The sequence below is a fragment of the Aplidium turbinatum genome, chromosome 6 (genome assembly GCF_918807975.1).
Source record: "Aplidium turbinatum chromosome 6, kaAplTurb1.1, whole genome shotgun sequence".
In the NCBI taxonomy this organism is placed as follows: Eukaryota; Metazoa; Chordata; class Ascidiacea; order Aplousobranchia; family Polyclinidae; genus Aplidium; species Aplidium turbinatum.
Genome location: NC_137477.1, coordinates 3,420,817 through 3,446,527, shown reverse-complemented (window position 1 = coordinate 3,446,527; position 25,711 = coordinate 3,420,817). Strand labels below are relative to the sequence as shown.

At 35.8% G+C, this 25,711-nt stretch overlaps 1 protein-coding gene across 1 annotated transcript; it reads left to right on the top strand.

Annotated features, from left to right (window-relative positions):
- The first annotated feature begins 8,825 nt into the window (after positions 1-8,825).
- On the top strand, positions 8,826-25,479 carry LOC145771949 (gonadotropin-releasing hormone receptor-like). Its single transcript, XM_082583723.1, has 8 exons — positions 8,826-8,930; positions 10,499-10,682; positions 12,307-12,413; positions 16,834-16,956; positions 18,046-18,256; positions 20,248-20,417; positions 22,181-22,311; positions 22,882-25,479. Exons 1-8 carry the CDS (start codon positions 8,826-8,828, stop codon positions 23,066-23,068), a joined length of 1,218 nt encoding a protein of 405 aa, XP_082439849.1. The 3' UTR covers positions 23,069-25,479.
- Positions 25,480-25,711: the final 232 nt, after the last annotated feature.

The window sequence follows — 25,711 nt, the reverse complement described above, 5'->3', positions numbered from 1 at the left end:
AGCTTTTAAATGTGAAACATCGATTTTGTTGTATTATATAGGCTCCATATATACATTATCCTATTTAAAGTACGTACTTGAATCAATGTGTAATTGATTTATACAGGTAATACCATAGTATCATAATAGCCTAATTACATCTTTTACAGCACTTGAACGGACTATAATAATAATGAAAAGCAAACCATAGAGATGATAAATAAATCAAACGAACAGCGACTTTCTATAGATCAAGTTCATATATTAATATCTTTAATCAGTGGGCAAGAAGTAATGAGTTCAAAGCAGCTTGGATTGAGTTAATTTTCTTCTGGCTACCCATTCAGTTCACGTTGAGGTTAACTCTTTGACCCAACCGACATTGCTAATGAAAGCTCATAACAAGAAGAACACACCGTAAACTAATTCAATCACTTACGAGCAACCAGGCCATGTTAACGCGTTCCAAAACCCGTCCATTTTACATTGATGCAACTCTTACAAACGTTTCATCAATGGAAAAACGACCGTTTTGCTTGATGGCATGCTGTGTATTGGAAAAAGGAGAAACTTTAGTGCGGAAAATAGATTTTGCCATTTTTAAATAAAGGAAATCTTTTAAAGTTGCATATATTTTTCATTCTTTCTCTTTTTAACGTTATCGTCATTTTGCAGCGTTAACTACAGTAAGATCACTTCAGATAGGCTACTTTAGAATAGTTTGTACCGATGATAGATCATGAAACTTTTCATCATCGGAATGAACAGCTGTGAAGATGATTTTAGTTGGAGCCATTTCAATAGCGGCGCTTTCTCCGGCAGCCATTTTTGAAGTTTATGTCAGGAAGTTTGAAAACAAAATAATGAAGATTTTGTGAAGTAAAAGACATGGAAAATTTTATTTCCATTTTCCTGTGCGCTGTGCTAGCAACGGAAAAAAAACGATTGATAGCCTAAATATTTTTTCTCACGTGGGAGATTTGTGACAAGGCGGTGAACCATAAATCCAGGGCTGCCAGTTTCGCGGTTTTCTCGCGGAATTCGCGAATTAATTTTTTGGTGTCGCTGAAAATTTTATCCGTCGATTTTTTTACGTTTGTTTTGTTAGATTTTTCACAAAATTGCTTCAATTTTAACTATACTTTGCGCAAGCTCGTAATGTTTTTAGCTTATTTCATCACTTGTGACGATTGGGCTATTTTTCTTTGGCAATTGGGCTGAAAATTTTAAAAACATCTGGCAAGTTTGCTTTGATCAGAAAGATGGCAGCATCATTTTCACATTGATTTGTTAAACGGTGCTTTCATTTTGACTGAAAAGATGAAGTAAAAATCTATTAAATTCTAATTGATTTCTTCATTTAAAATTACCAGTTTTAAAAAACGTTTTGTGGAAACATCAGTTGGTCGTCTGGGAAACAAAACTTGATGAATTTCTATCATAAGTTTGTTGCTTTGCACTTAAAGGGCTTTTTCCCAATTTTTCTGTCTTAAACATTCCTTAAAAATCTAACACAATTTATGTGGCATTATAAAACATATATTCATATACACATACAACCAGTGAGATTATTCATGTTAACAAAAGGTCGTGTTTCCAAATATACCCGAGTAGCGTAAAATTATTAAGTACAGGTGTGTTTAAGAATTTGTTATGGTTATTACAAGTCCATGTATCATATCAATCGGTAGAGTTGTTTGCCATTTGATATGCTTTGGGTCCCCGCGTCAACATTTCGGTCATGACTGAGACATTACAAAATTATTGAAAATTGAACATCTTTTGGATCATTTTCTGTTTCATTGTAGTAAGTGTAGACTGATTCTTCATCATAATCGATTTTTACATTGATACAACGTCGGCAGGTGTTAAGAACCATCGACTTGCTGTCTGGGTTGTCGATCTAACATGAGTAGGATCTGAATAAATGATATTCAAAACATCTTTTTTTTACATGTTCGGTGAGAAAGTGTTTTTTGAAAAAGTTTATTTATAAGTTTGAGCTTTTTTATAATTGCGAGTTTTGTTTTATACTACTAAATTTTTCTATGCTATCCTGATAAGCCACACGGTAGGCTACAGTAGTGGCACAAATTGACTGCTGTTTCTATTTTCCCTTGTTTGGTACTCGTATTGCAAACGCTATTTGATTTACCTGATATCTTTAAAATTTAACTTAGATGAAGCATTTAGATGTGGAAGTTAAATCTCATCAGAAATCGTTGTTTAACCGTCAGGAAATTTGTGACAGAGAAAGAAATCTATAGATTTAAATTTAATCGTCTGATTAGACCAGAAATCAATTTCAATGTGAAATTATTCAAAGTTTAGATCACGTCTTTGCCAATGCCTGAATAAAACTCTTTATCGGCTACAGTTTAAGATTGACTCTTGATTTAAACCTTTTTATTTCTTTTACTCAAAAATCGATAAAGTCTTACTCATTCTTGGTTGAAGGATTTAAATTAAGTGCTACTATGCAAGTCTATTTGTCCACCTTCAAAAATGCATAAAGTGTCCTTATACCCTAACACCAAAATCCGTCATTTTTACATTGATCCAACGTCTGCTGACGTTGAATCAATGTAAAAATGACGGATTTTGCTGTCTGGATAAAAACTTGTGCTTGAGATGAATTTAGAACGGACAACTTTGAATGGCCGGGTCACATGTTACAATCCGTCATGATCAGCAGAAGACTCACCAATCTTAGCAAAAAGATGAATTACGAATGTTCTTATAAACACTTAATACTAAACAGAACTACTCGTAAAGTTAGTGTGATATAATTTAAGACCTCAATCATATCATCAGTGGCACTTTTTGTTTTATCAAAAAAAAAAAAAAAAACGCCAACCAGGCATAAAATTATTGTTATTCTGAAATTCTACATTTTGCTCCAATAACAAAATAGAAAACGATGAAATTGCCCCTCTTCGAACGTTGTTTCGATAACACGTGACGTAGACTGTGGTTTATGCGACATGAAAATCAGCAGATGCCATTCACTTCACTCTATGTGCCAGATTTGTTTGTGAAAAATTTAAATATTATTTCCCTTCGAATGAGCCATTGTGAGCATTCTCTGAAGGCAGCTTTGTCGTACGGATCTTCCACGTTTTGAAATGTCAGCGCAACATGTTTTCATAGTTTTTTTTATATAAAATAAACAAACCCTCAAGCAAATCGCGGTCGCTGTGGTACAGTTAGTTGTAAATGACCTTTTGTTTAAGACAGTCAAGGCTAAAAGTTAAGCCATTTGTCGAAGTAGGATTAGATAGTTAGGTGATAATAATTTGATAGCATCTTAAAAGTAATCCATTGATATATCTCATCAGTCCGGCTGAGATACAATCAATGAAGTCGCCGAGTTTGACAGTTGTAGTTAACGAGTGAATATTTGCTACGAGTCAGCTTCAGAATTTAGCAGCATGTCTAACGTATAAATAGCGGCAAGCGTCCGGTTTTAAAGTCTACAAAATATACTTAGTCTTTAGCCGATGGTCCAAATTCCAATTTTTAAACGCAGAATGTTTCAGTGAGAAATTACAAAATGAAAAAAGCAAAAAGCTCTTGAAATAAAAAGTAACTACACTGCAAGAATTCAAAAGAATATCAGCTCTCTTTTTTGCAAATTGAACGCTAAATTGACACAACTCAATTATGCACACGAAACACTCGATCAAACTCATCATGAACGGGTTGAATAAGTGAAAAGTTTAGGCGTTCATTAGGATTATTATCTTTTTTAGCAGTGGCTGCAACGTTCATTTGATGAATGCAAAGGTAAAAGCATAAACATTGTACGCAACAAGCAACAAAATAACTTGTATGTTTCTGCTTTCACTTTCATCAAATGAATGTTGCAATTATACTGCTTTGCCCGTTGATGTGGCGCTATATAAATGTTCTTGTTAGTAGCCTATTATTATTTTTAATAAACGAGATAATAATCGTGCTGTTTGTAATGGTTGACGTGAACTAACTCAGAGTGACACGTAGCCATGAAGGGGGGGACCTTATGCCTTGGAAAACCTGAACGTGTTGGATAATAATTTAGAATCTAAATATATTTTTACCAACAATTCACAGTTTTTGATACAAAACTTCACCAAATTTCTCCCTAGGCCAGTTACTGATTTTATGTTTTGTGGCAGGCAATTGTTTGTTCAAACTAACACTGTTTCATCACATTTATTATTGTTCTCTAAAAGTTAAAGTCTTCTTAGCCGCTTTTAGTTACTTTTTAAACTTGCGTGATGTCACAGGTGACCGTATTATGATTCAAAACCTTCGAAACTACCCTGGACGTAAAGGAAGACAATTAATATTATTCAACAGGTTTTAATAATGACCGAATCTGGAATCGAACCCAGGTCTACCAGAATCGATGACAAAGACAACAACCTCTTGCCCCTCGACCTTGCTAACTTTTGTTGTTGGCTGTGAAAACGGTTTTAGTTGACTTTTGTTCTCCTGAAATGCCAGAAAAGGAATTTGAATGGTAAGAGAGACAAAGCGGATCATTTCATCGATTTTAAATCCGAAACACGTCGGTTATTGCGATGCTGTGCCAAGCATTGTTGGGCGTTGTACAAACAAAAGAGTTTTCTTAAATTCAAAATGTGTTTTGAATATCGTTGTTATTGAAAAGAGTTTATGATTTTAGTCAATTTTCTTTCCAAAAGGCGTTTTCAAAATAATGAATCATCGACTTATGAATTATTTTGACGTTAACAAATGTTATTTCGACAAAAATTTTGTTTTTTGTATGTTTGCATGAGTAACAGTTGAAAGAAGACCTTGGCTGTTGAAGGTCGCCAACAATACGCGCGGTGTATAGGCTATGACTTCACAAAGCCGGTTCTTGCAAAAATAATCGTCGTCGTTAGCAAAATGACTTCAAGCACCAAAACTACAAATGGACACTCTTGTGTTTCAGTATAAACACAACAATTGTGACATTTATTAGCGAATTGTGCTGAGTTGTCGACACCACTTTACAGGCATGGTGCAAAATTAAAGAAAGTGCCGGATGTTGATAAAGAGAAGTAAAAAAAAAATGAATAATGTTTTGTTTATTTATAAAAAAGCAGAAACACTGAAGGTACGTTTTGTAATACGAGACCCATCGATTTGTAGCAACAAGTGTAGGACATTTGGCTATGGTAACACAATCACGAAAACAATTGACTCGTAAAATTAAAATCTTACTCTCTTTCGAGCAGTGCCATACTATCTGGCTCCTTTTTGTCATTGAAGTTTGATATTGTTCAGTCGTGTAGCAAAACGAAACGACATAGTAGAAACGTCAGAAATAGTTGAGTAGCCTAGTTTTAGATTTGGTGGACAACTGGACAATGGACATCTCCCTCAGTAGTGTTCAAAGCATGAAGAAACACTCAATTACGGAACTCATTGTGTGGCACGTTATGAGAAAACGTGTCTGATCAGAGAAACTTAACTGTTGTTGCATAGGTACAGATTACAGAAGGTACAGAAAAGTAGTTTAAAATGCTGATATTTGTTTTTAAAATTCTGGACCACCATTTTACTTTGTAAAGACAAACTTGAGACAAAAGTTGGAAGTCCTCATCTAGTTAATGGCGGAAAGAAAGTACTTGATAAGTTGAAAGTCGGTCAGCAACCTTTATGAATTTTCAGTCAAGTAATTGAGTTTTGTCATGTGTTATACAATTATGTCAAACTAAAGTCAAGACTCATTTCTTTTCGTCATTATATGAGTTTCAAGGTTCTAAGGTTTTATCTTTTACAACAGAAGATCGCTCCTTCTCAACTGTGCATATCCTTGGCGACAGTTAGTTTAGTTATTTTTGCACAAAGGTAAGGATTCAATTGACTGAGAAAAGCAGCAGTTGAGAATTATGTGACATGAATTAGTGGTGCGATACTGATGAGCCCAGGCTCATGGGCAAAAAACGTGTCTTCCGCTGGTAATTTTTGCTACAGTCGACTGCCGAGAAACACGAAGTTATTGAACAGTCAGTTTAAAAATATTTTTATTTGGAAGTTGATGACTTTACTCACAAATAAAGTAACTTTACACTTATACAACGACAAAATAGGTTTTGATTTGTATTCAAGAAATTGAACCAACTCGATATTTTCCTGTGAGATATAAAATTATTAAGACATTGTTTTCCAGCATCTACTATCAGGTATGTGGTTAATCATGTCACTAATATTTGTTCATTTGTGCTTTCCAGCGACTGAGACTCATTTTATAGCCCACAGCTGAAAGTAACAACCAAAGTGATATCACAGCTAACTTAACAACAAAACAGTCTCATAGTTTTAGAAGGAAAAAAAACCCTAATGGAGATGTTATCTTTTTTTTTGACGAGGCAATGTATAAGAACGTGTTTTGTGTGAATCCACCTTGACGCTTGTCAACCGCTGCTGTAATTGAAATAGCCAAATATAGTCAGGCAAACGATGTTGCGTAGCTATATCACGTTTTTCATTTGGTTATGCATAACATCCAAGTGTACATATTTCTGTTAATCCTTGAAAGTAATTTCTGGTGCCATTCTGCGTGGACAGCTACATGACTAAACAAGAAGAGTTTTCAGATTGCGATTGTGAGGTGATTGTGAGGTAATTGTGCACACGAGAACTCCCCTTCTGGCATTTGCCCGAGTTTCGTTTCTCGAAACTATTTCCAAGCTTTGAACATCAGCTCATGTTTTCCAGCCTCAGTGGTGTTCAAGCATTTGTACAGCGAAGCAAGAGTAAAGTCGGTTAACATTTGGTCAGCAGTTTTTCCCAGATGGTCAAGTTACCATTCTGTGTTGGTTATTGTTATGAAAAGTCATAGTAGCGTCTTCTTCATGAAGTTGTTTCCTATTCACCAGACGTTGAAAAGATGTAAAAAATAAGACCTTGTATGACAAAGACTACGGTCATTACCATTACAGTAGAAGAAACTTTTTGAGCAACAGTGAAAATGAAAACGTAAGCAGACAAAACTTTTAACCAAATCCTTTAGTAAGTGACTAGGGAAGGGTACTTCATTTCCACCACACGACGCTGGTTCGGTACCCGGTCATGGTAGATATGGAAAAACATTGTTCACCTTCATAAGGTGTGCAATCAATTATTTAGACGCAGTTAATGAAAGGAAGGCGATTGAAAGGAATAGTCTTTCCACTTTTGTTTATTTTAGATGTAAATGGTAATAGGAAGTTCGTCTTCTAATCGTCAACTTGTAGTAGTCGTGTGTGAGAGTATGTGCTGTGACAACTCGGCTTATTTTCTGTAAGGTAGTCCCACACTCAGTTTCAGGGCTTTTGAGAAGATAAGGTTTTCATCACACTAGGCCTTGGACACTATCGAGAATAGGTGGCCAGTTCCTATGTCTCAGACAACTACGCCCACCAAATGTATTACACCCTGGGTAGAGGTGAGCGGTATATATCAACAACCAGCTGAAGCCAGGAGTCGAACCAGGTTGCATTAGTGGAAAGTGAACGCTTTGTCCGCTTCACCATCTCACCGCTGCGTCATCCCATCTTTGTTTTTTGTTCTACCTGATAAATTCACCACTTCGACATTGCTTCAACAACTGCCGAACGACGTTAAATCAATGTATAAAAACTTTAACTTTCTTACTAGCCATCATCAATGTTTCATAGTTTTTCGTGTTTAGGTGTAATTGTTGACAAAAACAAAGCAGATATAGAACACTTTTAGAATACATTGATCAAGTGGGCAAGTGGCAGATTTTCGACGCGACAACAGACTTTGGTTTTCATTGTGATGGGTTTTTAAATTAATAAGTTTTGAGGAAAATAGGAACTTTGAATTAAATCATTACTTTTTTAATCTTTTCTATTCCCTCAGCTTCTGACACATCTACCTCGTGATGCAACTGCTAAGTTACGATTCAAGAACGTAACTACACGTAGATTTATCGTTAACTGATGAAGAGAATCAAAGTGCATGTTTTGATGAGGTTTTAGTTGCCTTTAACGTTCAAACGGAGATTTAGAAACAAAAGAATGATATCGATTTTCAATCTACAGCATGGTTTGCTATTTCACCTTTCAAGGAACAGTGGACACCAAATCACGAGCCACTCATCTGGCTTCTCAAACAACTAATGGTTATAATAAAATTTTTTGAATTGCAAAATGACCTAATTTTAGGAATGAAACAATTTGTAAATATTGAAACAATTGAAAGATTAACAGACCCAGAGTGTCCTTCAAGTCACTGCGATGTTTTCAAGCTTCAGTTGAAACAGGTTTTACTTAAAACTGATATTTTATGTCGTATCCTGGTTTAAGCGGGGAGTTGATGATTTAGATTAAGTGGACGGGAAGGCAAGGGAGCCAATCTTCGTTTTCTCTTCAGGCATACCTTTAGGTGTCCTGCTAAAGACAAAGCTGCATGCTCTTGAGTAATGTCGAACCGGCGCATTTTCTAGAGTCTAACCAGAGTTGTCACACCGCGGTTATGTGACAAACAAATTTTTTGTTTTTTTTGCGTATTTGGAGAATCGCGGTCTGTAACATGATAGTTTGTTGTTTGGACTTTGTCGTACGTTCACCTTGGATACGAAAATCAATAGTTTAGATTGGTTGATAAATAATTTTAAACTTCACTGTTCAAGCGTTTAAAAAAAAAAGATTTTATTAAAGCAATTACTGCACCTGACAAAGGAAGTAAGCTGAAGCACTTCATCTTTTCTTGACCAGTAATTAAGTTTTTTTTTTCCGATCATAAACTATTGTTCGTATTCATTTGCAGGTATTTTGTGCTTTTTAAAAGTAAATAAAATATTTATGCTTTAAGTACTGCACTTGTCTTATGCAATCGTTGTCATGGAGAATAATAACTCTACGGTTTCCATGGTTGCGTCTGGATATACAATGGACCTAACTAACGTGACGGGAACACCATGCATACCTCATGACAAATATATGACGGTAAGAAAATGTTATTTCACTTGCAATGTATGATTTTTTAGAAAGGGATTCCAACTATAAAAGAAGGTTTCTCTGGTAATGCAAAATGTAATGCTGTCTTTTTGTTGTATTTTGCGTCGAAAAACTGCATTTACCTTTTAACATTTTGTTTTGGTTACTTTGAGCCACGTGACACAATCTTTTTATTACATCACTGGCAAAATGTTTGTCACTAAAGTAACAATTTTCAATCGTCTTCAATTTCATGTTTCTAAAGAAAGTTTTAAATTTTCAATCTTTCCTTCTAACTTTTTGCATGAATTTAGGGCATTTTGCGAAAGCATTATTTTTACTTTTGTTGTATGTTATTTGCTGTGAGGATGCGCATTGTCATGGTGCGAGAAACGTCAGTGAAGCAATAAACCAACCTGTTTATTGTTTCTTTTAATTTTAATCTCATCAGATGAACGTTGCAACTAGTACTAAAAACGATAATTGTCCTGATGAACACCCAAACTTTTCAGTATTGGTAAATCCAAGTAATCGTTTTTTTTTCAAACTTATTAAATATATTCCATAATATTCAAAATCACGTGACTTTTCAACTTGAGAAGTTGTCATTTGTTGAGTCTTCGACATCTAGTTTATTTTCCGGTGGTCAACCCAACGTTTTTAATATACTTTTTATTTTCATCAAAGTCACAATATTTACAATAAATGGCCTACTGGAACTATAAAGGAATACCCATGTTTTTCTATTTTCACCAGGTCTCGATATCAAAACCACAGATTTATTACCTACCAGAAAATCTCCTTTTGTCATACTAATAGTTTACTGAAAGTAAGATACAAGAACGTGGTCAGTTGACTGCTTGACTCGAAGAGTGTCATGGTCACTTCGCAGCTTCCTGTGGTAGTTTACTTGAAGCATTTGCTTACTTGAACGATACAGTGCGCATTTACTGTTTTCCATTGTTATATATGATCGTTATGCGTGCTGTGCTGCTCTGTCAATTAATGTTTAGTTCTTGTGGTATTATTTTTGTGAATAGAAAGTGGCACATCAAAATAAACCAATCAATTAGTCAACTAAGAACATGGTGCGAGAATACAGTATTAGAATAGCGAATATTATTTGAGCTGGGATATAAGAACATTAAGAGTGTAAGCAATATAAAGAATAACATAATAATAAACGGTGTATCGGCGTAAAACGGTGTTGCGATCAAAGAGTATTCTTTTGAAAAGGTAATATTTAAATTAGGTTTTTTCATAATGTAAGAAATTTTAAAATACCTCATTTTGTTTTAATCATGTTTGTGTGAAGTCAATAAATCGATTTTGATTTTTAAGGTGATTGGTTGGCAAGACATTCATTTAAAGTGATTACAAAAATGCAGTAAAAATAGAATCCATCAACCTTTTCATGCTGCCAAATGCCTGTGTTGAGCACTAAAAAAACTTTGAACTTTTACACAATTGACGCTTGCACAATGGAAAAGTACCTTACATTGATTTGAATTTTAAACGCTTCAATTTCATTGAGTTTGCAGAAAAATTCAATTTTAATCTTTTTTTCTCTATTTTAGACCTGGTTCCATTTTACCACCATCAGTCTGATACGTGTCTTGATCACGTGGTTCCTCTTCGTCCTGAGCATGATTGGTAACAGCTTCGTCATCTGCTGCTTCAGTAAAAGGAAGGCTCATCATTTCATCATGTTCCATCTTGCCATAAGCAATATCGTATACACTCTCTTCGTAATGCCCATAGGTAAGAATAATGGTAACTTGAAGCTCACGATCCAGGCAGCAAATCTACCATTTTTTACACTGATTCAACGTCTGCAGACGTTGAAACAGTGTGAAAACGGCTGATTTGCTGCCTGGAGATGCCTCTCAATTTGTTCATTTCCAATTCCCATTCACCGATGTAACTTTTAGGGTTAGGTACACCCAGTAGCATTGACAGAGTGTCCAGAGATATTTTTGGGCCCTGATCCGTAATGATTTTATGGGCCCCTAACCTCTCCAAAGGGCCCGGCAACTTGAAGAAACTAACGCTTATTCTTTGAAGTGTTTTGATTTGGGGTCCGAGGATCTCATTCGTACCAGGCCCAAATTATCCCTTTCAACGGTCTTGGGTGCACCAACCATTGAACATTCAAAGAAAGAAAATCAAGTGATTAAGGAGATTAATTTGTGGATATTTTCGTTCTTACAAGTCACCAGAAGTCTGCTGATTACTATCATCATTTTCAGCCTGTGAGAGCCCACTGCAGAGCGTAAGCCTTTTCCCTTGCTGATTACTATGCTGCATGCAAAATCCGCTGTTGGCGTATCTAACCCTTCAAGATAAATTTGTCCAACTAGTTACTGAGCAAAAACTCTAATTTTATTATTCAAGAAAATGAAATATCTTCTGACAGGTGTCAAACCCACAACAATGCTTGATGTGAACGACTCGGTTACATGTCTTGTAATACAAACGAATTATTTTTCACATTAGTCTGTTCAATCATAAACAGCTAGTAATCGATTTCGATCAGCTAGCAGCAAGATCATCTCCGGTTAAGCTTATTCAAATAGATTCTATTTGAATTTATTTAGTGTTGTCATTGGCACAGTGTGATGAATCTATGCTTTAGTCTTTGTATTAGTAGCCTACATATGTACACTTTAGAAACCTTAAACAAGGTGTTGGGATTTTAAAACATACTGTAGGTTTTACCAATAAAATAATATTAATACCTTCAATGCTTCAAAGAATATCTTCAAGCTTGGATACATCTAGAAGCCCTTACCGTCTCTAGTGTTCCAGTAACACCTCATCTGGTTTACTGCCAAAGAATAATAATATATTTTTCATGAGTATCCGACGCTGGCATTCAATAAATTGATTGCACTTTTTTATATTCATTTTGTGCTTTAACTTTGCAAATTAAACTTAACTATGTACGCCTTAGATGCAATTTTGCAGAGCTAAATATTGTTTTTAATTTACTTGGTGAAAAGTAGACAGGTCTCTTCGACAACGAAAACTTTTCCTTTGGCTTTATTCAGATGACGGGCATGTTTAATTGACATCACTGCAAATCAATACAGCTTCAAAAATGAGCAAATGTTTAATTTTGCTTTTGATCGTTCGATACTTCTCAGCGAAATAACTCAACTATTTTTCTTAATAGAGAAACACCTTTGTCTTGATTTTTTAACGTTTGAAATAAAGTGTCTTGGGGATTTGATTTTGTTTTGCTCGGAATCGTTTATTACGCAGTAAACAATTTCTCCCTGGTCAAATCATCATAACAATGGTTTCTTTTAGAAATTCTAATAGGTCTTTTGTCGATCAAATACAATGCGTTTTAAATACTCTTCAAAAAACGATTTCACTCCAGATGCTATATGGAACACAACCATGTTATGGATGACTGAGGACCTTGGCTGCCGAATTTGTCAGATGATGAAACAATTTGGAATGTACGCTAGTTCCTTTATGATGGTGGTGAGTGTTGCCATTTTCATATTAGCTATAATAATCATCATCCATCAGGCAGCTTCAGCAACCAAAGTTCACGGCGGAATTCAGGTGACACTTTTGGACCCTAACCAGAGATCTTTTTTATTGGCCAAGAAATTTTTGAAAAGGTGAAATGTGTAAAAAACTCTCAAAAATGCCTTGCTTTTGTTGTACCTGGTCAAAAGTGTCCTTTCTTACCCATTATTTTGCAACGTTTTCTGAGAAAGATCTTCTTATACTTTCAGAAAGTCCTCAGTGTTGTGTCCACGTTTGGCTCTTCTGAGATAACCTTATTTTTTTAAAAGCGCCTTAGCTTTTTTCAAAGTTTAATATAATTTCGGTGCCATTTGTATATTGCTTTCCTTTGTAGGCTATCATATTTGCTTCATTAGTATCACAAATGTATGCAACCAAGTAAAACAATAGGGTTTAAAATTTATTGATGCAGACTCACCCAAAACATAGAATGTGAAGAGATTGAATGTTTTCAGCGCTGCGCAGTGCTGCGTCAAGATCAAATAATGATTTAATTTTAACTGCATATCTGGAAAAAAAATACAGTTCTGACAATAAACTTTTTATTGAACGAAAACTTCAAACTGATGGAATTAAACTGTTTACCAAAAACATATTATGCGTGTCTCATTTTGATGATCATCCGTGAAAGTGATGTCTATGGTACTTTGTACCTGTCCACAGAGCAAGTAAGGTTAACCAGGACACCAAGTCACAAAGTTTAATCGTTTAACTGTCAATTACTTTACTCATTTCGATTGACTATGTGGCAAGAACTAGTGGTGCGGTGCTGATGAGCCCAGCTTCATGGGCGAAACACGTGTATATCGCCGAGTTCTTGGTACACTCGACTGCCGAGAAACACATGTTTCTTGGAAAGGTCTTGATAGCTAGTGTGGAGGCTACACCGGTATGGTTAGCAAAACACAATGCTCGCTGTTCTATATTGAGTAGTCAGGTAAGGCTGACGCCAGGAAGATCGCTCCTTCTCAACTGTACTAAAGAAACAGTTAATTTTTCGAAGCATTTGCTTGGCATTGAGCATTTTTGTAGTAGGCCTATTAATTGTCTAATTTCCACACTCCATACTTACATCAAAGTTTTATTTATATCTCCTTATATGATTTGTTATATTAATGATTTGGCAACAATAGGCTACCTCGTGTCCTTATTTGTGGGGTCACTGGGGGATATTTTGAGCCCCAAGTTAAAAAATTTCAAAGAAAAACGCTTTTTTTGTATATTTCCTAGTATTTATTCAAACCGCTTCATTTTGAACCAGCTTACTTAATTAGAGCAAAACGCAATCTCATAACCTTTACTTTCATTAAAGCTTAATCCAATTAAATTTTGATTTTTTATTATTTTTTTTTCAATTTTGATCGTTTTTTTTGTGTGAAATGTCATCGCATCAGAAATATAAATTTATTTCTGCCTTGAAGGCCAAAGTAAATATTCAATTAGCGAAAATAGTATTACCCTACTGCAGTTAAACAATGAAATTACAAAACCTTTTACAAACTTTTACGTTGGGTCGCCTAGTTGTAATAGTGTAGTCTACAATTTAGTCTCGGGAGACGTACCCTTGACAACGAGCAACAATTCTATATAATTTTTAACAACATCAATCAATCAGCCAACTGAGAACACAGTGGATACAATGCAGTGGATCTAGTTGCTAGTTTTAGAGTAAATTTAGTATCATTTGTCTTTTTTAGACTTGAGTGTCTTTAAACACCTGCTCATTGTTGTCATAAAATTTTATCAATTTATTTCTTCTGCTGTGCCCAGTAGCGCTTACAGAGAGGTCCAGGGGATACTTTTGGACGCGGGCTCGGAATAATTTTAGAAGCCCGAAACTTTCTCAGGGAGGCCGGTAACTTGAAGAAACCACCGAGTATCCTTTAAGCACTAAGTACCCTTTGGATAGAGTGCGTTTTTCTTAGTAGTGTCTTGATTTATGGGGCTGAGGATCTCATTGTTACTGGGTCAAAATAATCCTTTTAACGGCACTGTCTGTGCCAATCACAAACACTTACAGTAGAAACAGATAGAAGTAATGTTAGAAACAGATGCTGTCATTTAAATCCTTGTGGTAGCAAGTTTAAAATAGGATTTGCATGAATTATTTAGTGCAACAAACATATTAAATTGAAACACAGCACGCATCCCAAGAGTGGTAGCATTCTAATACGTTTTGCTTAATTGGCGGCGTCAAGATTGGCTCCCAAGAAGAATATTGGATTTTTGGCGCGTTATTGGAACTGGTTTGATTTAAGTGAGAGGGGCTTTTTAGCGATGACAACATCTGTAGGAATATTATACTTTCAAGTTTTTTTTGTTTAAATGAGTTAAATTAATATTGAATAATTTCAAGTCAGCGAGATAATCACTTTTGTTTTTCAACCACTGGGCAATATACATTACACTGCAATCCAAATACAACACTACAAGCAGCTGGAAGCAACAAAGAGCAATGTAGTCATCAAGTTAACTGTTCTCAATTATTTTGACATGCCATTAAGAGTTTTGCCGAGATACAGCCGCATGCTCTGGCCACTTGACCAAACAGCCTACAATCTTTTCCTCTTCTGGCCCGCGGATTTTTCTATTTTATGCAAAAACGGACTGACTCTTTGTTTGTTGAAAATTTACTTGTGCATTGTGTGTCACAAAATAACGTTGAACTGACCATAAGCCTGTCATTGTTATGTATCATTGCATCTCACAAAAGGTATAATTGATAAACATGGCAACTTTCACGCATTGTCTCACCACGAAGATGACAATGGATATGATTTTTGCTCCTTCAAACTCTGATGCTTCCTCTTTGGACCCAAGCAAATGCGCAATGACTTCAATGTGACATTACAATCTTTATTTGAGACGTCAGAAATAATTAACTGTGACGTTTAATAAAACAATTAATTAGATCAGACAGACGTCATAATGTTCCAGGGTTATTTTCAACTTGTCCTTCATTTCTCTTGAGAATTATACCAGCAACCTCCCCTCGAATCGTTTCTTTTTAACGTTGATTCAATGCATGCAGACGTTGAGTTATTGATTAAAAGGAGCCGATTTACTATATGTGTGTAGATATCTTTAAAAAGGATCAAGAAATAGTTTAGTATGCTTCCTTGGTTTGTTTAACAAGCGAAAACAGTGTTGATGTCAAGATTTCAATTCTATTGGCCAATCAAATGATACATACATTGATTTACTACTTTAAATCTGTAACCGTTTTGAAAAGGTTTTATTCTTGAGTGATTTTAGAAAAAAATGTTTGTAATTGCAAGGGTATCCATCATCGATGTAGTTATTTACAACCAAGGGCATACACTCAAAGGGGTGGGAAAAGTATATCACTCCCCAGACCATCAAAATTTTGAAATCGACCTTAAAATTACTTATAATTTTCTTCAATTTACCCTGAAACAAAGTTTTACCTATTTTATTGGTTCACTGAGTGAAAAATGAAACAAGCAAACGGCATATTTTGTGCATAACTTACATTCTACAGTATTAGACAGATAAAACCAAGCAACCACACGGCATTTAACATAATACATTTTATCTGTGTAACGGTTCAAGAAAGTCACCTCTTTACCAAAATTGTATTACATTCTATTATAAAAGAAATTCATACACAGATTGAAGAGTGTTGATTTGGCTTTGTCTATTGTATCCATCGCCGTTGAGAGGATGATTAGGGCCCGGTATCAATAAAATTTTGGAAGTGGCTATTTTTACACACTTGTTGCCATGGTTACAATCAGGTGCTGCCAGAGTTAGGATTAAAGTTAGGAAAGGTTAAGGCAAGGGTTAGAGTTAGGATTAAGGTTAGAGTTTTGATCTTTGCACAGGACTAAACAAAATTTCCAAAATACTAGTTTTTGTTTTCAACAGCTTTAAACTTTTCTCGAATTAGGGCAGAATTTCTTATCTGGCAACACTATTGAGGCTATATTTACACTGCACAGCCTAAAATTTGTCAGGTTTTAAATCAAGACACTTCTAAGAAAAACTCACTACATTCAATGAATATGAGGTTCCCGAGCCACTTGAAATGGTTACTGGCTTTAAACCCATTTCTGCCCGCTCTAAAAGTACCCCATAGACCTCTTTGTTAACGCTACCAGTTGTATCCGTAATTGTGTTTGCCCACTGGAGCGATGAGTTATTTGGTTTATGGGTTCCTCACAGAAGTGCAACTCGCGTCATTGGCTACAAGAAAATTATTTTCCAGTAACATTTCGTTAATCTGACCAAATATTTATCTACTGACTTATATGGGTGGACACATATTATTATTTAGAATAAATTTACGACAATAAATACACAATGCCGCCAGCGATCTAACTATAAATAAACTTGTTTCATTATCCAGGTGATAGCCCTTGACAGAGCAACTGCCATTCTTTTCCCAATCCCTCCAGAACAACACAAAAAGAGAGGTGTTGTCATGGTGATAATTGCTTGGTGCGCAAGTGTCCTCTGCTGCATTCCAGCGGTACGTGTGTAGATTAAGCTCATTATTTTTATGCAAAGAATAAACATTACATTACCATACATTAAGCAAACAAAAAAACTTGAGAAGATTTTAGGCTTCATAGTGATGTTCAAAGCAAACTATTGAAAGCAGTTTTCTGTAAATCAAGTTGTAAGAGCATCTTAAAGAACCTATTTTTATCGCAAATGCTTGAATCTTCACATAAGGATGAATGGACTCAGTGCCGGTCTTTGGGGTGTGCAAACCGTGCGATCGCACAGGGCCCGCAAATTAGGGGGCCCGCAATTTACTCAGAAGTTTGTCATTTCCAATGGAAAAATTCAACAAAGGATTTATCAACAAGAAAACATAGAAACTCAACGGATGCAACCTATTTCGTCCCCTGAAAAGATCGAGAAAAAAAAACAGAACCGAAGTCTCTGATCGGAGTTGCCGCAAACATTTCAAAATTTCTCTCGATCTTTTCAGGGGACGAAATAGGTCGAAATTTGATTATGTTACTTCGATTTCAGGGTACGAAATCGGAGTACGAATTTTTCAGGGGACGAAATAGGTTGCACCCAGACTCAACATAGAGACATAGCTTTATTTCCGAAAAATGCCGAAGAAAGCATGATCTTATCCTTTTGCTATGCCACCAGACAGCACCATTTAACAGTAATATTCATATCGAAACTTTTGTTGAACATGCTCTCAGAAAGCCCCAAATTCAAAGTAATGTTTCAAATTTTTTTGGGGTGGCCCCCCAGACCTCCCGCCACTGGGTGTCGCCTTTGCCCACCGACCGTCAAACCACCCCCTCCCCTTTCAAAATACCTAGCTACGCTACTGAGTTGGATAATTGTCATTGGGGCCCGCAAAGCATATTCCGCACAGGGCCCGAAATACCCTAAAACAGGCACTGATGGACTGTTCTGTTCAGATAGTCATCGAAAAGTCCGGTTCGTCAGCAGTGATGGTGTTTAGTGATCTCCAGTGACGCGTTTGAAAAGTTGCTAATGTAGTTTTGTTTCTTTGATAAAGATGCCGTATAAACGCCTGAGTTATTTTGATGTATATTTTGTGAAACTCATACCTGTTGTGTTTTAGGGGGTGCTGTTCAAACTGGCTCGTATTAAGACCTGCGAAGAAACTATACTTACCCAATGCGTCGACTTCCTTATTGTTAAGAATCACAACGACAGAGCTGGCTATTATTTCTTCACAATGATTATGAGCTTCATCCTCCCCCTGTTCGCCAGTGTGGTCTCTTACTCCCTCATCGTTTGTGAAATCTCTAACATGAAGGAGCGAGAACAAAGTAAGACAATGACATCATATGATGATGATGTAATAAAGCTGCAAACGATTCATAATGCCAACATTATGAGATCGCAATCCTCACAGTCACGACACAAAGGCTTTTCGAAAATTAGGCTATCACCAAGTGCAGTGCATAGGGTTAGTGTATACCGTATAGTTACGTTTTCATAATTTATGATTTGACCAAGCAAAGCTTAAGATGTGCTTTCATAGCATCATATTTCATAGGCAGCAGCATTATTGGTAAGAAATGTGTCGCTTTACGTTTTAAGATGTAAATGAGATCAAGGCTTCTGCAAATATGAAAACTATGATTTAGACCAGGGCTACTTAACTAATGTTAGCAAAGGTCCATTTTGACAAGTTGAATATTTTTGCGGTCTTATATTTCATATGCAACCACGAAAATGAAACAACCAACACTTTTCAGGTAGTATGTAACACGAATTGAATTTTTGTCTGACACAAACAGAGAAATAAAAAAGGAAAAAATGTATTGTGTTTCTTTGTAGTGTAGCTGTGTGGATCGCACATCAGAGTAGATGGCAAAGCGTTGGGGGGTCTTGGGGCGAAGTCCCCAGCTCCTTGGATAATCACAAAAAATGCTTTTCCCTAATGGAAATCTGTTTAAAGAGGCCCTAAAATGTGGCAATGAGGTTATTCTTCCGGAAGCCCGAAGTCCACCTTCAACACCCAGAAGGTCCGGATTCGGACCGCGGTCCGCCAGTTGAGTAGCCCTGGTTTAGACTGCAAAAATGCTTTCTTCAGTTTGAAAATAGAGATTCTCACGATCAATCAAGGTATTGAAACTTGTATAGAATCTTATAAAAACACTTCATTTTTTCAAAACCTAATGTCATCATGATTTGTTTGTCAAGTCTAAAACTTTATCAGCTTTAAGTCTAATAGTCATCATCAAAATAGGAAAAGAATCTTAGAAACCAAATAACGAGAGCTTGTGTTTTTAGACTTTTTCTGTTACAACATACACTTAAAATGACAAGCTTAGATGTTTATTTCGATCTTTCTCACTTGGTTCTATTGCCAAGCGATCAAAATAAGGAGAAACACTTTTAGTATCTCGCTTTTTAACTTTGATGCAATCACTGCAATCAATCGATAGCAATGTGTCAATCAAACAGAATAAAACCTTGCACGAATAATTGAATGTTATTTGCTTGAAATAAGAAAAGAGTTTTTGCTTCAAGTAATAGAGTTTCATCATAAATCGGGTCATTTACGAAACTATTATTGAATAAGACACAACAATACAATGGGGTTGAGCATTATAACAATCTATTTTACATTTTTAGGAATAGTTTAACAGTCAAACGTTTTCAGCTTAACTTAAGTCCTCATCAGGAATCTGATAATATTTATAAAAATGGTTCAGATTCCTGATGAGGGCTTAAGTTAAGCTGAAAACGTTTGACTGTTCAACTATTTGTAAATATGTAAAATATATTGTTATAATGCTCAACCCTGTTGTATTGTTGTGTCTTGCCTGTCATTGGTACAAGAAAGCAAACTCTTTCCGGAAACTATATTTTTGAATAAGTTTATTAATCTCTTAACATTTATCATTATTGAATAGTATCTGGAATAACGAAAAGTGTCCATTATGTTCAATATGTGTCACATCCCAGACAGCAAATCAGTCTCTTTTTACATTGATTCAACGTCAGTCGATGTTAGCCTACTGTCTGTTGTTTGTCGACGTTGAATCAATGTAAAAAGAGACTGATTTGCTATCTGGGACTCCACAGCCTTTTCAAGCTCGAGATATAAATATATTTCACATATAAATATTAAACTCAACAGTCAATGTTGAATTTTTAATTACAGTAACATAAACGATTTAATTAGTAATGGTAGCCTATGCATTTGTAACATTAGTTATTAAAATGTTAATATCATTATTATTATTTATGATACTTATTAAAAGCAATAGTCTGTTTAGTCAACATTAACGTTTGAAATAATTTTCAGATCTTGTGGGAAGAAGAAATAGCTCATGTTCAGGAATGCAAAAAGCAAAGAGAAAAACAGCTTTGATGCGAACTGTGGTAACAATGTCCTTTGTAATATGTTGGGGTCCTTACTATGTGAAGGGAATCTACGATTGGTTCCAGACCGAGCATGAAAGCTCCCCAGATGCGGTAAGGAAAAATGATAAATTTTCAAACTTTGATGATGATTTTGATTTTTTCATATTTTATATTTTTATCTTTTAACGATTATATGTTGCAACCGGAAAGTTTTATTCCCAGTGAGCAAAGTCTTATTTTTTCATTCAATGTAAAAATAACGGATTTTACTGTCCAACTTTTTGTTATTATTAGCCTCAACCCCACAGAGAGCAACTACTATAACCAACTAAAGTCGGTTACATAGCTGAGTGCTGAGAACCCTCGTACGGCATTCGAATGTCACCGGTTTGAAACCGCTCTAGAGCTTGCGGCTGTGACAGGACACTTAAAGGCATGCCCGAAAGTGGACACGAAGATTGGCTTCCTTGCTTTTCCCCTTCACTTAATTCAAATCTTCAACCACTGTATCTGGGAGTATTGCGTTACAATTGAGAATTATTATATTTCGGAAAGGTAAAATTAAAGCAACAAAAATAGTTTGCAGTACAAAACGTTGTAGATTTGCAATATTGCGATATAAAAGATTAGTTTGAATATTTTTTTTAAGTATTCAATTCATTCTCCAAAGTCCATCTACTCTCCCATTTTTGCGACATAGGGTACTACTATGTTGAAGCTTTCCCCCCCCCTCCCCCAAATTCTGACATTCTCTTGGTCAAGGCTAAATGGTTTGGCTGAACCCAGCCGGGCAGAACCAGGTTACAAGGCCCATCAATCCAAAAGCCGATATGTTTTGCAGAATTTTGGAAAAATAATATGTACAAACTTTATTTTTGCGGTTTTAGTTCCTCGTTTTGGGTAATTTTTTTTTTGTTGCAACACTTTTAGCTTCCCTTGCACACAACAGGAGAATTGTTCACCATGGTAATGAAGGTAACAGCTTCCTGAATGTGCTTTCAAATTTTTCCCTTCTATTTTTTTTTTTTGACTGACTATTGCATCGCGTGCAAAGTAAAGTAAGATCTCTGCATTTTTTTTTTGTTCGAAAGCAGCAAAAGTTATTTTGGTATCATGCAAACTACACTTTATCTCCGTAGTTTGATACGAGTGTAAATAGTGGCCTTTTCAGTTAGGCCAGGGTAAATAAACACCGCCTCCAATTTTTTATAAGCACTGGTTCCCGGCCGTCTACAAATAGTTTTGATTGCTTCCGTCTGTTTCAATGTTGTCCTAACCAAATAATTACCTTTGACCCTTTTCCGACTTTTTCCGTGATGAAATCATTTGCTCAAGATAATCTGAAACACTTTTACCATAAAGTTCAACGCGCATTTTTTATCAGTTTATTTATCTTATTTTTGACATGTGATGTTAAAGGTTTTCGTTTAAAGTCTCAAACGTGTAAAGTCTAATGTTCGCCTTAGTGGCTTCTTACCACCGCCAGCTAATCGGCCCTTTTTCGTCGATTTAACGTCTGCAGACGTAAATACCCAATGGGTGGGAAAAGTGCACTCACTTGTTAACGTTAACCACTATTTCGTATCTGTGATAGGTCCAACCAACAAGGTAAGATAAAATGTTTATGTGGGCGAGATTGGGGCATGGTCCAATTTCTCACCCCTGTGTACGCCACTAATACTGTCTATAGGCATGTACATTGTACAGTACCTTGCCACCTGAGGAATTATTTATGCAAAGACCTTAAATTTTTGAAGGTTTTGCTATGTTTTCCCACCACTGGCATACAGTTTATCATGCACAGTAGTTGGTTGCTCACAACTTTTTTATTCGTTTCGGACAGATTGATGACAAAAAATAAAAATGTTTTTCAGGCAGAAATGGTGATGTATGTGGCTATGTATCTGAATCCCGTTGTACATCCTTTAGTATTTGGGATGTTTATGAAAGAAATTCGAAATACCTTCAAGTCATTTATGTACAGCATCCGTGACGTCATAAAAGGGTGAGTGAGCATAAGTTACGCTGTTTTTCAATTGGTTGATTTATTTTAATTTCTTGTCAAAAACTAGAGCTCTGTGCCATCTCTCTAGCGATCTCTAGTGGTTTCTACAAGTTTGTGAAGTTGCAAAGATGAAGGAGTGAAGGACCTACCTGGAAACGTTGAGCATTTACATTTGAACGTTTCAAATAGCGACCTGGAAGTCTAATTGCAGTGTTAACAATTATAATAATATGTGTTGGTTTAGTACGACCATGTACCAGTGACAGATATGTGTGGTCTCTCAACGCTGTGGACTGTGGTCTACAATGCAAAGAGTTTTTGATAGAACTGAATAGAGAGGCAAGCGAGTAGATTATTACCCCAGAAAACAAAATCCGCCAATTATACAATGATTGATTGATTGATTCAACGTCTGCAAACGTTGAATTATGTAAAGATGACAGATTTTGCTATGTGGAATTTCTTTACTTCCATTTCCTCAATGCCAGTGGTAAGAACTTGATTTAGAGCCAATTTCATGCTATTTTACATCTCGGTACAGTTTCTATGAAGTTTATTGTATTTTCACAGCAACCGAAGAATAAGCTTCACACCAACTCACTCCTTCAGCACTTCTGTTACCGGTCACACGAATGTTCATCTGAATTCTCGAACGTCGTGTAAAGTGACCTTTAAAGCCGAGTCCCCAGACAATCACTTGAAGGTGAAACTGATCAAACAACTGGACCAGAACAGCCTCAACGATTCTGCACTGTGAGAAGCAACTTCGAGACATCAGAGCTGGAAAGCTCTTGTTTCGTCGCAAGAAGGTCGTCTTCAATTCGATGTATTTGTGTTGTGATACCGGTACTTTGAAAGAAGACTTTATTATCAGATGTGGGGCTCAGTAATTGTTGTCGACCAGCAACGTCACGTAAAACATTTTCTAAACGTTTTTGAAGCTTTCTAGAACATTTCCAATCAATTTTTAAATCCCAGTTCTTTCAAAAGAACAAAAACTAAAAATTCAGATAGACCACAATCTCATCTAATTTTTATTTGCTGGAAACAAACGTTGGCTTGGCATATAAAACTATCCTAGAAATAGAGAAAACATCAAATACTGGCAGCAGTGGTATTTTGTCGGGTTGTTTAAATATCTTCGAGAACCAGGGGTGACTGAGATTACCAAGCGTGTCCATAAATATGATCTTCTTTACAGTATGTACAGTTAAATCTTCTACCACAGAATAGGATGCTAGTAATGTTCTACTTTTGAAGTCCCGTTTGGTTGCAACGTATGGGCTACAGCAAGAAGAACTGTTGGTTTGTGGAAGTCAACTCTTTTGTTGTTTGGGTCAAATTTTCCTTTTGTCTGATATTCTTCAAGACTTTTACGTAGCAGAAGAGGATTTGTTTTATACAATCCTACAATCCGTCTCATCACATTGTTCTACCAAATAACGGCATCTAGCGGCGATCGATTTGCCGTGATTTTCACTCAAAGCAAGAAACCTTAACTGCATTGTAATCTGCATGACTAGGGCGATTATGAAACAATGTGTATTTCATATGATTGTTCGTAGTCATCATTACACATAAGAATGTAGTGCAATGAATTTACTGACTAAGTTTTGACGCAAATTCTGCCAGCAATTAAGCTTGTCTCAGCTCGCAAAAGTTGCCTCTTACCTTGTTTCAACTTCGCTATGCGTTGAAATAACGTGAAAGGCGACTTTTGCCTGCAGAGGATCCCGGGCAGCAAACCAACCGTTTTTTTACATTGATTCAACGTCCGCAAACGTTGAATCAATGTAAAAAAACGGTTGGTTTGTTTTCTGGGATATTGAACCTAAAACTGTTACTTGTATTGCTGCAAAGGATGTTATTTTTTGGGTGTAATTGTATTGTTTAATCGTATTTCCAAAAACCTATTTACCAACATATCTCAAGAGTACTACTTGTACAGCAAACGTTTAGTGGCTCGTTTTTACATCTGTCTTTGAGCGATGATAGGCGACATATAATAATGTGAAGGCCTAACTTCGCTACTGAACTTTCGAATTCGAAGCGAGGAGTTCCGAACAATGTACCTCGTGCTTTTCTTCCAAGGTTCTTTTTGTGCTTATCCCACAACTTGACATGGTATCGGTTGATTATTGAAATTTAGCAATGCCAAACGTATTTTAAATTTAGTTTTAAAACCAATCGCTTATTTAAAGAACTATCATCTGTGACATATTGATGCCATGCATCAAAAATAGTACTTTTGCGTTGTTATAAATCAATTAATGTTAGTTTTTAATCCTTTTAAATGTTTTAGGTTATTGAGTTGCCGCCACTTAAATCAATTTATTTTTTTGACAGAGTACGCTAGTTAGGAATTAACATCGTATTTCAGTTGATGAAAGGCAATGTCTTAATTTTTCGAAGCATTAAGCTATCTTGGTGAGACATTAATCAGTTTACTTCGCTGTAGCGGTTTATATTCCAATTTTTATTCAAATGGCGATATCTACTTGTTACACAAAGCAATGTACTGTACAATGGATATGCTGCACTATTTCGTTATAATCTGATATTGCATACAACCTGTTGTTATAACATATGCTTCATTGTCACATCATCATCTGGAAAGTCTGCTTCATTCTTGAGATAAGAACGTTATTTGCAGCATATTAGCCTACCCCGTCCAAAGCTTTTTGTGTCAACCTTGGAAGTGACTGCAAAAGCAAACTTTCATGCTAATAACTTGCCACGGGATATTCGACTATTAGCCTACCGTATTTTTACTTGTTTCTTATAATGAACTAATGAGGAAACAGTTTGTCTTAGCGACAGGACTTACCTTGAAGTTATTTGAATAGAAAATGTTTTGAGCTGATTTTGGCACAAAAGCTTTGAAAGGTGTAAAATAGAGATTATAAAATCTATCCCTTCTCCCTTGAAAGTTATTAAGTTATGTAGGCCTATTCAAAATTTAAATTATACCTCGCATCAATTATAGTGGAACTATTTTAAGCTCTTGTTTTTTTTTCTATCATTGTATCAAGACATTTATTATGTTATCAACAGTGTACTTTGTTTGCTGTTAAAAATATAATAAAAACAGAAAATATTTAAATGTCATCTTTTTCTTTAAGAGTAACGTATTTTGTACCCACCCGTCACAACAGTTATGTTGGGTACTTTTTCTCGTCATTGCAAACAAAAAAAATTGATAGCTGCCTATGACATTTAACGTGATGTGTATGGTATTCTAAGAACATACCGCATCAGTTTTTGAATTGCTGATACCTCTGATACACCTACAATACCATTACAATGGGGTTTCACGTTGATAAAATCTACAGGAAATTCTAAAAAGCACAGGTATTTCAAAATAGAAGTAAGTAAAATCACAAGGAAACCATGTTAATCT